We start from the raw sequence: 12,086 nt of genomic DNA, 5'->3' as shown, positions 1-12,086 counted from the left end.
ATATAATATTTTTAATAATTTTGTGCATGAAACAACTACCTTCAATTTTCAGTTATCATGATAAATCTTTGCTTGTTTCATGAGCAACACACCGTTAAGCAGCACATGTTCACTCCGACACTGATGAATCCACTCTTTCAATACACAATCGAGATCTTCATTTTTCACTTTATGCATTGCTTTTCTATTTTTCATTAACTTCTGTTCATTCATATGTGAGGTCACTTCTCAGAACTGTCTATGGTGTGCAGAGACCTGAGCATCACCTGGGAACTTCCCCAGTACCTTGTGAAATTTTTCATTTTTATCATGTCAGCATTCAAAAAAATTTTGGAATTTGGAATTTCAGATAAGGGTACTCAACCTGCACGTGGAATAGTCACACTATAGGCCATTCGCTTATGCTTTTATATAAAAAAAGGAAAGTGAACACAGAAATAAAAATAGGTTAATTAGTAATACTTGCAAACTTGCCTGTTTAATTTTCTGCGATCCCTGATGCACAATCATTTAAGGCATCAAATAACTCTTCTCGAGCTTCCTGCCAGGTATAGGTATCAATTTTAACTGATGTTTTGATTACAAACTTTGCCACATTCATCAGGGATGATAACTACGCATGTCTGGTTCAGTAGCATATAAACTCCCGCTGTCCATCCCTCTTGATTGGTTAGTCCTCATTCAATCAGGTTTCTGCTGTTCCCCACCTCGTTTATAATTGAGTTCCAGTTCTTACTTAGAGTGAGACCTTCATCTTTGTTAAAATTCTTTTTCTCTAGCTTATTTCAATGGCTTCCTTCACCAGGTGGTCCCAAAAGCCATTGGTGTGGCACACACAAAATGCTGGTGGAACACAGCAGGCCAGGCAGCATCTATAGGTAGAAGCGCTGTCAGTGTTTCGGGCTGAGACCCTTCGTCAGGACACAGTGGTGTGGCACAGTAGTTTTGTGGCATCAAAGTCAATCCTATGGCCATCGCAAATGCAATGTTCTGCTACTGCCAATTTCTCCAGGAAACCCAAATGGATAAATGTCCTGTGTTTGTCATATACAACGGGAAAGCACTAGATCCTTTTTCATAAGGGTTTCACTTCCCAATCTGTGTTGTGCTACTTGATCTCAGTCAGGGCCCTAATAACTTAAACACCCAGAGACTAAGAATATTGATTAGGTAAATTTGCAATGAGAAATTGAACAGTGAAATTACTGCCATTTTAGGGATTGTAGAGAAACTAGGTAGCATGGACCATGAACACATTACTATGACTGGTCAACAATGCTATTTTAATTATACCCTGTAACTCACAAGATGTAGAAATCAAACTAGGAGGTTTAGTCATTTTTTATTATTTCATTTTAATGCAGGTGAAAAATCAGTGAATTTCTCACTCATTAACCAAGTAAGACCACTGTAATGTAGACATTAGAGACACAAATCAGGTAGCAGGTGGATCAAGCTTATCGATGATGAATTCCAAAGCTGAAGAGCCTTGTAAGGTTCACTTTCTAGACTCACACTAGTTGAAATATTTCTTTGACAAAATACAATCTGAGGAATTTTGCCCCAGCAACAGACATTGCCTTTAGAGTATAAAATCTTCTGATGTGCAATGAGATATTAATCTGATGAGCTAGGATAAATGTCACGTCTACTGCATGATTGGTTGAGATGTAGCTTACATTAATTGACAAGATAGATTTGGTATTTCAATGGGCCTAAATGCTTTCTAGACACTGAGAAATAAGGTAAGTATCAGAGATGCAAATAAAAAATGAAGATACTGGAAGTTTTAAATCAAACAGAAAATGATAGAAATATTCAGCAGGTCAAGCTACATTTCTGGGAAGAGAAACTAAGTCACCCATATTTCTGATTCATCATAATTATCCAACTGACAATCAAGTGTCACCAGAGAAATGTCAGCAACCACCTTATGGCACACCTGTCTGGAACGAAAGAACATTTCATCTGCACTATTAGGGTCAATCTTAGTAAATTCTATTCTTGCTTGTTATCTGATGCTATCCTTTTGCTAAAACTCTCAACCAAATCATATTTCGTTTATCATAATTATTTAAATTAGAAGACATCCTTTCTTTGTCATTATTATATCAAACTCTATTTTCACTTCTCCAGTGGTTAAGAAATATTCCAATTACCATTACAGAAATAATCCAACGTGGAAAAGCTCCTGAAACTGATGCAGTGCTGAACATTTGCCACTAGATGTCACTATTGAAATCAGCACATATTAAAATGATCTATTTACAAAGCAAGCTAAGGCCATCTAGAAGCAGAACATGACAGCATCAAAGATTCCTAATCTCATAGAACACAATGTTGTGCTCCTGCAACTTGGATGTGGAAACCTTAACGAAGATCTGACATCCTGAACTCAAGACAAAGGCACATTGTTCTAGATTATTATATAGCTTACACAAACTCCATTGTAAATGCTCATTCTTCAACATTGTCACATACCGTGCCTTGTAAAACTATTCACCCCCGACTCTTTGTTCAAATAAAGGAGTATTACAACCAGGGATTTTGACCAATCTAACTCAGAATTTTAATTTATGAATCACATGCTCCTTTATTTGCAGTAGAACCCAAAAAACAGGGAAAATTGTAAAGCATCAAAAACTGACAATTTAAAAACTGAAATGTCAGCAGTTCAAAAGTAGCGTGGTTTTAGTTTTATGCCACAAGTGTTGCTTAAAAGAAAGCATATTTTTGCTCAAAGTCTTTGCAACATGTCACTTAGGAGATACTATAAAAGGTGTGGAAGAAGGTCTTGTGGTCAAGTGGAATTTTTTGACCTCAACACTCAAGTGGTAGATGTGGCATAAATCTAATATTGCACATCCAGCCAGTTAACACCACTTCTACCATAATGTATGGTGGAGGTAGCATCATGTCATGGGAATGCTTTTCAGCAGCATGGACTGGAAACCCGAGTCCTGATGAAGGGTCTCAGCCCAAGACGTCGACTGTTTATTCCCATCCTTAGATGCTGCCTGACCTGCTGAGCTTCTCCAGCACAATTGCTCTAGATTTCCAGCATCTGCAGTACCTCTTGTGATTGCAAATCTGGTTAGGATTGATGGGAATATGAATGCTGCTAAATACAGAGAGATCCTGGATAAAATCCTGCTAGTCTCTGCCAGAAAGCTTACACTGAGAAGGAAGTTCATCTTTCAGCAGAACAACAACCCAAAGCGACCATGGAATGGTTTCAGTTGAAGAAAACTGATTTTTCCTGTTTACTGGGTTCTATTGGGGAAAAAAGGACAGTGTAATTCACAAATGAAAACTCTCAGTTAAATTGATCAAAATCTTTGGTTATAATACTCATTTATGTGAACAAAAAGCTAGGGGCTGAATACTTTTACAAGGTACTGTAAATCCACAGAAAGGAGAAGCATAAAATTTATTCAACAGAAAGTACCTGTGGGTTTATGAGTTGTTCATCACATGTTGCTTCAAAGTCCAAAACCAGAAAGTTGTGGTAAGTTTGAGGATGGAATGAAAATCTGGATGATGGCTGCTGCTGTTCTGAAGCCATGTTGTTAGCAATCAGCAAAGATTGTGATGGAATATTTGAGAATCGCCGATTTGCAACCAGTTCTGCGCTTGTTCTCTTAGAAAATGTTCGCAATCCAGAACCTCTATATAAAATGAGAAGAAACTGGCCACTTCTGTTCCAAGAGACAAACTGCACCATTGGGTTCCTGTAATAAAATCAGAGATAGAAATTCAAAATATGAAGAAAACATAAAATGGCAAAAGATGTGTGACTGACAGTGAGCTGTACTCCAAACAAAACATTGTCATATTAGAATTAAATCCAAATTACCATGTACTGCAGTTTCAACTGAATTTGAATGCTTAACCAATTTTCCCCTCTCCCAAAACTCAAAATAAACTTATTATCCAAATACCAACACCACCCCAAACCATGCATCCATTCCATGCTAAATGAATAAAAATAACACTAAAAACATGTAAATGTGTGACTATTTTATTTAGTACCAGTTTTATTTATTTTGATGAGTAAAACTAGCAACATTTCTCTTCAACTGTATTAGCAGTAATTCATGGTGCAAAATACAAATCCCATGATATTTTGATTGCAACAATAGAAGCCTAGAGCAGGTTCTGAATTTAACATATGAACTACTTGATCATGCTTGGCAATCACACGCAAAACAAAAATATGGGAGGAGAAAATGGTGCTTTCACTTCAGAAATTTTACTTTGCATAAACTTAGCGATAAGCTAACTTCCACAAATAATGATACCAGGAACAGAAAGCATTTTTATTTTCAAAATAAATTAGACCATGTAAGTCCAGATGTAACTATTATACAGCTTACATTTTGTTTCAAATCAGTGACTTCCTGTTACTGATTAAAGATTTCTCCTATGGAAATACAAGCATAAATGCACAGAACCAATATGCTGAACAATCTCATGCTTTCTTGAAATTTCTTTTGCTCTGAAGTTGTAGATCCATCCATGCTGTAGTATGAATAAGAGTATAGTCCAACATGAAAGTTGCATTTAACAAGAGATAGAAGTCCAATCAATGTCTTATATGCACAGTAATTTTAAGCACACAAGATACTCTGGATATACAGAGAATTCCAGTTAATTGGAACACATCAGGACCAGCTGAAGTTTCATCAATATACAGGCAGTCCCCGGGTTACAAACGAGATCTGTTCCTAGGTCTATAAGTCGAATTTGTAGGTAAGTCGGAACAGGTACATACAGTTCTTATTTAGTGTCAGTCAAATATTTGTCTTAGTATATAGTATATATTTTACCTTTCGATGCAGAGCTTTTCTTTTTCTCATCATAAATGGCCTTGTAGCAACTGAGGCCTTCAGAAACTGTATCGTAAACTTTGGTGAACCTCTCTGTATTAGGATCTTGCTCCTCTAACTTTGCCATCCCTGCTTCAATGAGACGAAAGGCTTCAGCTAACTCCTTTGTCAAAAACTTTTTCGGTTCCAGAGATTTTAGGTCCCAATCCTCTTCCTCAAATGTTATCATCACTTTATCCTTTAAATTTGTTCCAATCGTTGACCGACTGTAGCCTAACGCTATTCCAATGACCGATGACATTTCACCTCTTTCCAGTCACTTTATTATTTCCACTTTATTTTCAATCGTGATCGTTTTCCTTTTCTTTGATGCATCACTAGCATCGGATTTACGCTTTGCAGGCATGGTTACAAGGGTAAATAAGAGAAAAATTTAAGCCAAATACAAAGTTACACACTCAACACTGTTAACGGCAACATAATCCGACTTAAAATGGCGGATGGCGTTCTCCTTCCTTGAGCCGACGAACCACTGAAGCCGCACAATGTCTTCATGAGTGTCACAAAGTAGTGTGTGCGTTCGTTATTACGAACCATTGTATTTAACTTAAATTTTTAATATAATAGGCATTATGGCAGTCCGCTCGTAAGTACGAGTTGTCCATAAGTTGAACGTTCGTAACCCGGGAGGGCTGCCTGTAGTTAAAAAGTTATTATTCCATTTAACTCAGTAACAAATTATGTATTTAAATAACACACAGAACATATTAAAAACACTACCAATACTACAACAATACTATAAAACTATACATTAGTTCCTAATAGTTACTGATGGAGGAATTCATCCAGTGTACGCTGCTGTGTTCTTTTGATTGACTGTAAATGAGCAAAATCAGTGCAAACACCTAGTACGTTGCTTTTGATGACTGCATCCTCCAAATTGCCATCTTCATTGTAACATTCAAGGTGATTGTCAATACTTACAGGTTTTTTGTGGTTCCTAAATTGTTGAAGTAGTGAAATTGTTTCATTTTCACTCTTGGCCATTTCAGGTATGTCCAGGCCTGAATGCTTGAAACCACAATGAACAAAACAGTTCTGTAATGACTTATCGCTAATTTCCCACCAACTATCAGAGACAAGAATCAGTGCTTTTTGAACACAAACCCACGCAAATACCATTATTTTTAAATTGTTTACTCTTAACGCAGTATAGTGATCAACATGCAAGCAACTGTCACTAGTCAGAAACTGTTCAGCAACAGAACCAATTAAGCAGCATAGTGTCCCAAATAAACGAAGGGAACCCCAGCTATTTGCTCAGTTAGTTTTTGTTCTTTAAGAGTTGTCCCACATAAGTGGCTGTCCCAGTAAATAGGAATCCACTGTAGAACTATGCTAAAGACAATACCAATCCATGTTGTTGTTATTGTTGCTATTGAATGTTCAGAAAGGTACATACAAACTTTTATGAGTAGACAGTAGCAATACTGAAGGTAAAGTTTGAATGACAGAAAGGGGGGGGAGAAAAGGAAGAGAATCAAATAACAAGGGGTAACTGCTTCACCCAAAGGGTAGTGCAAGTGTGGAATGAGATGTCAGTGGAAATGGTAGATACAGGTTCAGTTGTAACATTTAAGGGAAATTTGGATAGGTACATGGATGGGAAGGGTTTGGAGGGATATGGTCCGAGTGCATGTCAATGGGACTATATGTAATTGGACAGCAAGGCCTGCTTCTGTGCTGTTAGTACTCCATAACAAGGAGCATCCCCCAGGGATAAGTCCAATGGTTCAAAATGGAAAAGCTGGTTGTGGATCAGAGGGAGCAGAGAATAAGAAAAAATACATAAAAGGGAAAAGTATGGAGAGATTTGAAGGCAAGGCTGAGAATCTTGAATTCAATTAAATGAAGAATAAGGTGTCAATGAAGTTAGACAAAAATGAGATAGCAGTGATGAAAACTTTCTCTCAGTTAATACAACAGCCTACATCTATTTTCACTATAAGGTGTAAGGTTTAAGGGGGGGGGGTCATTTGTGATGTGTAAATATCAGGTTAACAATTCTAAGGGAAATATACTGGGAGATATAAACAATTTTAGATTAGATACAAGATAGAAAAATTAATCCAGATTGAAACTGCAATCCACCTCTAGGCTTAATATGAGGTGGTTGTTAAGTTTACTGGAACTACACCAAGACATTTAGGTGCCTACAACTTTACCTGCATTTAACCTGGAGAAAGGATTGGTTTGTTCGTCTTAATATCAATTAGGCAGCTGGGCAGAAAAGAATATTAATAGTTCTGGTATTGCCGAAGTGGTAGAGAAATTGAGCTATCTGTTGTCACTGCTTAGGTGAAAATTGATCCTTCTTTCATATTTTGCTAATATCTTAAAGTGAATGAAACAGGCTCTCTTCCAGAAAAATCTACTGCCTGTGAAGTGATTAGGTAGACACCAGGGGGAAAAAACATTGATATCTAATTCTGTACCATGTAGCAAGAAGGCAGGACGCCATGAGAAAACAAGAGTTTGGTCTGATAATGCAACAAAATGAAAATTAGAACAAGCAAGCATCTAAGCTTAATATTGCTGAATAGCTGGTCTATCTGCAAAAATTCAATGCTATATAGCCAATTTGTAGCAGCAAATATGAAGCAAGTTATATTTTGAATTTTATGTCATATATGCACAATGAGTGACAAAAATTAAAATTACTTATTTTCTTTTTTGCTAACCTGTGCATTGTAGATTTAAATCCATAGAGAATCTCTCACAAAGCTTAGTAAATTCATTAAGTGGTACGTACATTAGCACTTACACTTACATTTTTTAATCTTTTATTTCACTCCAAAAATATACTGTTTCATTCAGCATCTGAATGCCAAAAGAAAATCTAGGATTTGAAAAGCTGAATCTGAAAACTATTCAGTTGATTACAAAGCTATCTACATTCGAGTGCTGATAGTGGAATCACTAAAAGAAATGGATAGACTGTGTGACACACATTAGTTTTAATATTTATTTAATGCAAAAGGCAAAAATTGATACATTTTGGAAATTATTTATTGATTACTAAGCACAAAATGTCACATAAATGTGAATGTGCTACAATAAACTATTTATTATGCTTTGCTGACAAAATTCAAATTAGTAGAAAAAATCATTATTGACAGAAAATAATAGAACTAATACGCTCTTGTACTAAATGCTTTCTCTCTCAAGCAGAGATTTTAAAGGAATTATTGTCTTTAACCTTAATATTCTCAATCATCGATGTAATACCTTAATGTAAAATATGGTCAAATGAATGGGCAAGGATAGAATCAAGGAAGAAAAATGTGAGGTCATCCATTGTTGTAGAGCAAGGAAAAATGCAAAATATTTTAAGACGATTCAAGTTTGAGGGTTGTTAGTGTCCAGGGAGATCTGGTGTCCTTGTGCAGAGTTTACACAGAGGTACAACAAGCAAATTGTAAGTCAAGCAATACATTGTCCATTCTAGTAGGGGGTGTCTTACTATAATTCTGTCAAGCCTCTGTATCTTAATATTGTATAGAGATTTGATCTACCTTTAGAAGGATATACTTGTGAAAACTGGAGTGTTGCAAACATTCACCGGGTTGATTCCTTGGATCGAGACTAACTGTATGGGGAGAGATCAGTAGAATGGCATATTTCTCATGTGCTTGGAAGAAAAAGAAGTTTGACATATACAATGTGCTTTGGAAACTTCAGATCAGGTGTAGGGATCATAGTTCCTCCAGCTGAGATGTTCACAAAAAGGGGATCAATGATATCAAAATATAAAGTAATCAGCAATTCTGAATTGATATAAGAACCAATTTCTGCTTCCAGAGAAGAGTGAATTTGTGGAATTCTTTACCACCAATGGCAGTGAATGCAAACTTGCTGCATACATTCAATAAAGAGATCAAGGGATACAGAGTTAACAGAATGAAGTACTACTGAGGCAGAAGATCAGTCATGATCTTATATTCTTCCATTTACATTGCTGTTTATAGTTCAAAGGTGAAATTGTGGGATAAAGCTGTGGAAATGTTAGAAAAAATGTAATACTGAATACACATCCAAGTGAAGACTTGAGGTAGTACATTAACAATATGCAAAGGAAATGGAGGAGACAATGGGAAAATACAAATAAAGGACCTTTATCATCTAAGTTATTTTTGTTATACCAATAATTGCAAGATGACAGAATACAATACAATTGTAGAGGAGAAACAGTCATTCAGCTTCTGGCCTAATAAGAGTTATGCAAAATATGTTCATAAACTGTCAATGCAATTAATGGATTTTGATAAAGTCACCAAGTTTTCAACAGAATCTTTCATATCCTGCACCTCAAAATGAATGCCAAAAAAATTGACTGGTGGTAAAGAAATTACGCACCCAGTTTTCTTCAGAGAACCATCACACTATCATACTTTTCCCCCCACAGGGATTCCACATGATAATCCCACTGAACTCCAATAAAAGGAATGGGTCTCAGTTTTGTATAACTATTCTAATGAAGGTAAAACTAAAAGAACAGGAATTAGAACAAAGGCCAAGCAGACACCTGAAGGAAAACCATCAGAACGAGTTGAAGAAATGTTTTGGATAAAGTCACATCACCTTGAAATGGGTTGCAGACATGAAAAAAAGTGATAAGTGCAAGAGGACTGAGAGTTTCAAGTTCCTAGGAGTGACCATCACCAACAGCCTCTCTTGGGCAAACCACATAGACCACATGGCCAAGAAAGCACACTAGCCAAGAGGCTAAAGAAATTTGGCAGAGCCCTTTCAGCCCTCAACAATTTTTATATGTACACCAGAGAAAGCATCCTATCTTGGGTATCACAAGTTATGGCTATTACTCTGCCCAGAACTATGAGAATCAGCAAAGTTGTGGACACAGCTCAGCAATCACAAAATCAGTCTTCCCTTCATGGACTCTGACTGTGCTTCTCACTGCCGAAGTAAAGCAGCCAGCATAATCAAAGACCCCACCCACCCCAGACACTCCCCTCTCTAATCAAGCACTGGACTTTTTCCTCTAACTGTAAAACTTTATATTGTGTTCTATTATTTGGTCATTTGCACAAACTCAATTCACTGATGTATGAAATGTCATTCAAAACAAAGATGTTGACTATCCTTCAGTACATGTGAAAATAATAAACCTATTTAGCAATCTACACATGAGACTGCAGATTTTAGATCTGGAGTAAAAGCAAACTACTGGAGGAACTCAGTAGGTTAGGCAACTTCTGTGAAGGAAAACAGATAGTTAATGATTTGGGTCAAGACCCTTCATCCGAACTGAGAGAGTAGAGGGGAGATAGCCAGAATAAAAGAGGGGTAGGGGTAGAACAAGAGCTAGCAAGTGACAAGTGGATCCAGGTGAGGAGGCGAGATAGAAGGCGAAGAGGGGAAGTGGAAATAGGAGGCTGGGAGGTGATAGCTAGAACCACAAAGAGCTGCAGATGATGGAATGTGGCAGTAAGTTGGAACATGAAAACAAATAAGGGTTGTGGAGTGGGTAGATGGAAACAATGTGGTAAGACGACGCAGTAGGAGTGCGTGGGAGACAGGCAGATGAAAGGGGTGGGTGACAGGCAGATGGAGAGGTGAAGGAGGGGATGAAACATTGTGATTGGGGGCTAATGGGGTGGGATGCCAAGAAGAAGAGGAAAATATACAGAAAATGGCAGTACCCTTACAGGGATCTTGGTGTTCAAGTCCACAGCTCTCTAAAGATTTGGTTAGGCCACATTTCGAGTATTGTGCACAGTTCTAGTTGCTGCATCACAGGAAATACATGGGGGCTTTGACAGGGTGCAGAAGAGACTCAATAGGACGTCATCTGGATTAGGGGATATTAACTATAAATGGGGGGGGTGAAGAAATTTGGATTATTTTCTCTGAAGCGCCAGTGACTGAGAGATGACCTGATAAGAGGTATATAAGATCATTAGTGCCATATAGAATAGTAAGTCTTTCTCCCAATGGTGGAAATGTCAAATACTAATGGGTAAAGCTTTAAGGTGAGAGGGAGAAAGTTTAAGATAAATTAACAGGCAAGTTTTTTTTCTAAATACCGTACACAGAGAGAGTCAAATGCCTGAAACACACTGCCTAGGCCAGATAGTAATGTTTAAGAGGTATTTTGTCAGGCACATGAACAGGCAGTGAATGGAGGGTTATCGATCAAATTCAGGCAGGTTGGATTAATCTGAACTGGCATCATGGTTGGCACAGATATCAAGGGCTGAAGGGTCTGTTACTGTGCTGTACTGTTCTATGTTTTATGTTCAATGGTTCTGTGTAAATGAAGTCCAAATTTGAAACGGCTCTAAGCAGTGCCCAGTGCCAATAGTGCAAGATATGAAATTGTTTTGCTCACCTTCAACCTTTTGCAAAGATATATCTGAGAAAGATCAAAGAGCTGAATATTCTGATGCGGATACAAGCAAAGGTTCGGCTGGAAAATGAAATCGGGAAATAGAGGAAGAAAATGCTACAAAGGCAGGCCAAACAAAGGTAGAAAAATTGGATCAAAAAGAAAATCACTTGTTCTTAATGTAGTACACTGCATACAACAAATGAAGACATGGATAAATACAAAATAATACAATATTTTAGCTATTACAGACTATTACAGTAGCTTATAGAGGAATAGAACTGGAAACAATGTTCCTGGGTACTGGGTTTTTTGATAAGAGAACAAAGGAGCAAGCAGCAATATTGGTTCAAGAAACAATGGCACATACGAGAAGAAATCGGCTCCAACCTGAAACATCAACACTGTTTATCTTCCCACAGCAGAATTCTGTTCTGCTGAGTAAATCCAACATTATTGTGTTTTTTGAGAGAGAATAACATGATGGAATGATCATCAAATGGGACCATATGGGTTAAACTATAGAATAAAAAGGGAAAATTGCACTGTTGGAAGTGTAAATTAGATTTTCAAACCATTGGGTTGGCACGTTGGTTCAGCTAGTAGAGTTGCTGCCATGTCACTAATGACCTGAGTTCAGACCTGATCTCTGGTGATGTCTGCATGGAGTTTGCATGTTCCCTCTGTGTGTGCATGGGTTTCAACTGAATGTTCTGGTTTTCTCCCTTCTCCCAAGAAATGTGCAGATTGGTAGGTGAATTGGCCACTAATGTGTAGGTGAACAGTAGTGGCTGGGAGTTAAGAACATGGGAATATGGGAGATTAAAATGAGCTGGTAGGGTTTGTGT

The 12,086-nt window shown here is 37.4% G+C and overlaps 1 protein-coding gene across 4 annotated transcripts in view; it reads right to left on the bottom strand.

Annotated features, from left to right (window-relative positions):
- LOC140736905 (ERI1 exoribonuclease 3-like) overlaps nucleotides 1-12,086 on the bottom strand; it is a 301,362-nt gene that overhangs the window by 266,085 nt on the left and 23,191 nt on the right. For all 4 annotated transcript variants that reach the window (XM_073062921.1, XM_073062922.1, XM_073062924.1 and 1 more), the window contains exon 2: nucleotides 3,449-3,731. In XM_073062921.1, coding sequence (XP_072919022.1) covers nucleotides 3,449-3,724 — 276 coding nt within the window. In that variant the 5' untranslated portion in view covers nucleotides 3,725-3,731. The remainder of the gene's footprint in view (nucleotides 1-3,448; nucleotides 3,732-12,086) is intronic.

This window comes from Hemitrygon akajei, chromosome 12 (assembly GCF_048418815.1).
Source record: "Hemitrygon akajei chromosome 12, sHemAka1.3, whole genome shotgun sequence".
In the NCBI taxonomy this organism is placed as follows: Eukaryota; Metazoa; Chordata; class Chondrichthyes; order Myliobatiformes; family Dasyatidae; genus Hemitrygon; species Hemitrygon akajei.
Note: the sequence above shows the minus strand (reverse complement) of the source record. Positions and strands in the feature narration are given on the sequence as shown.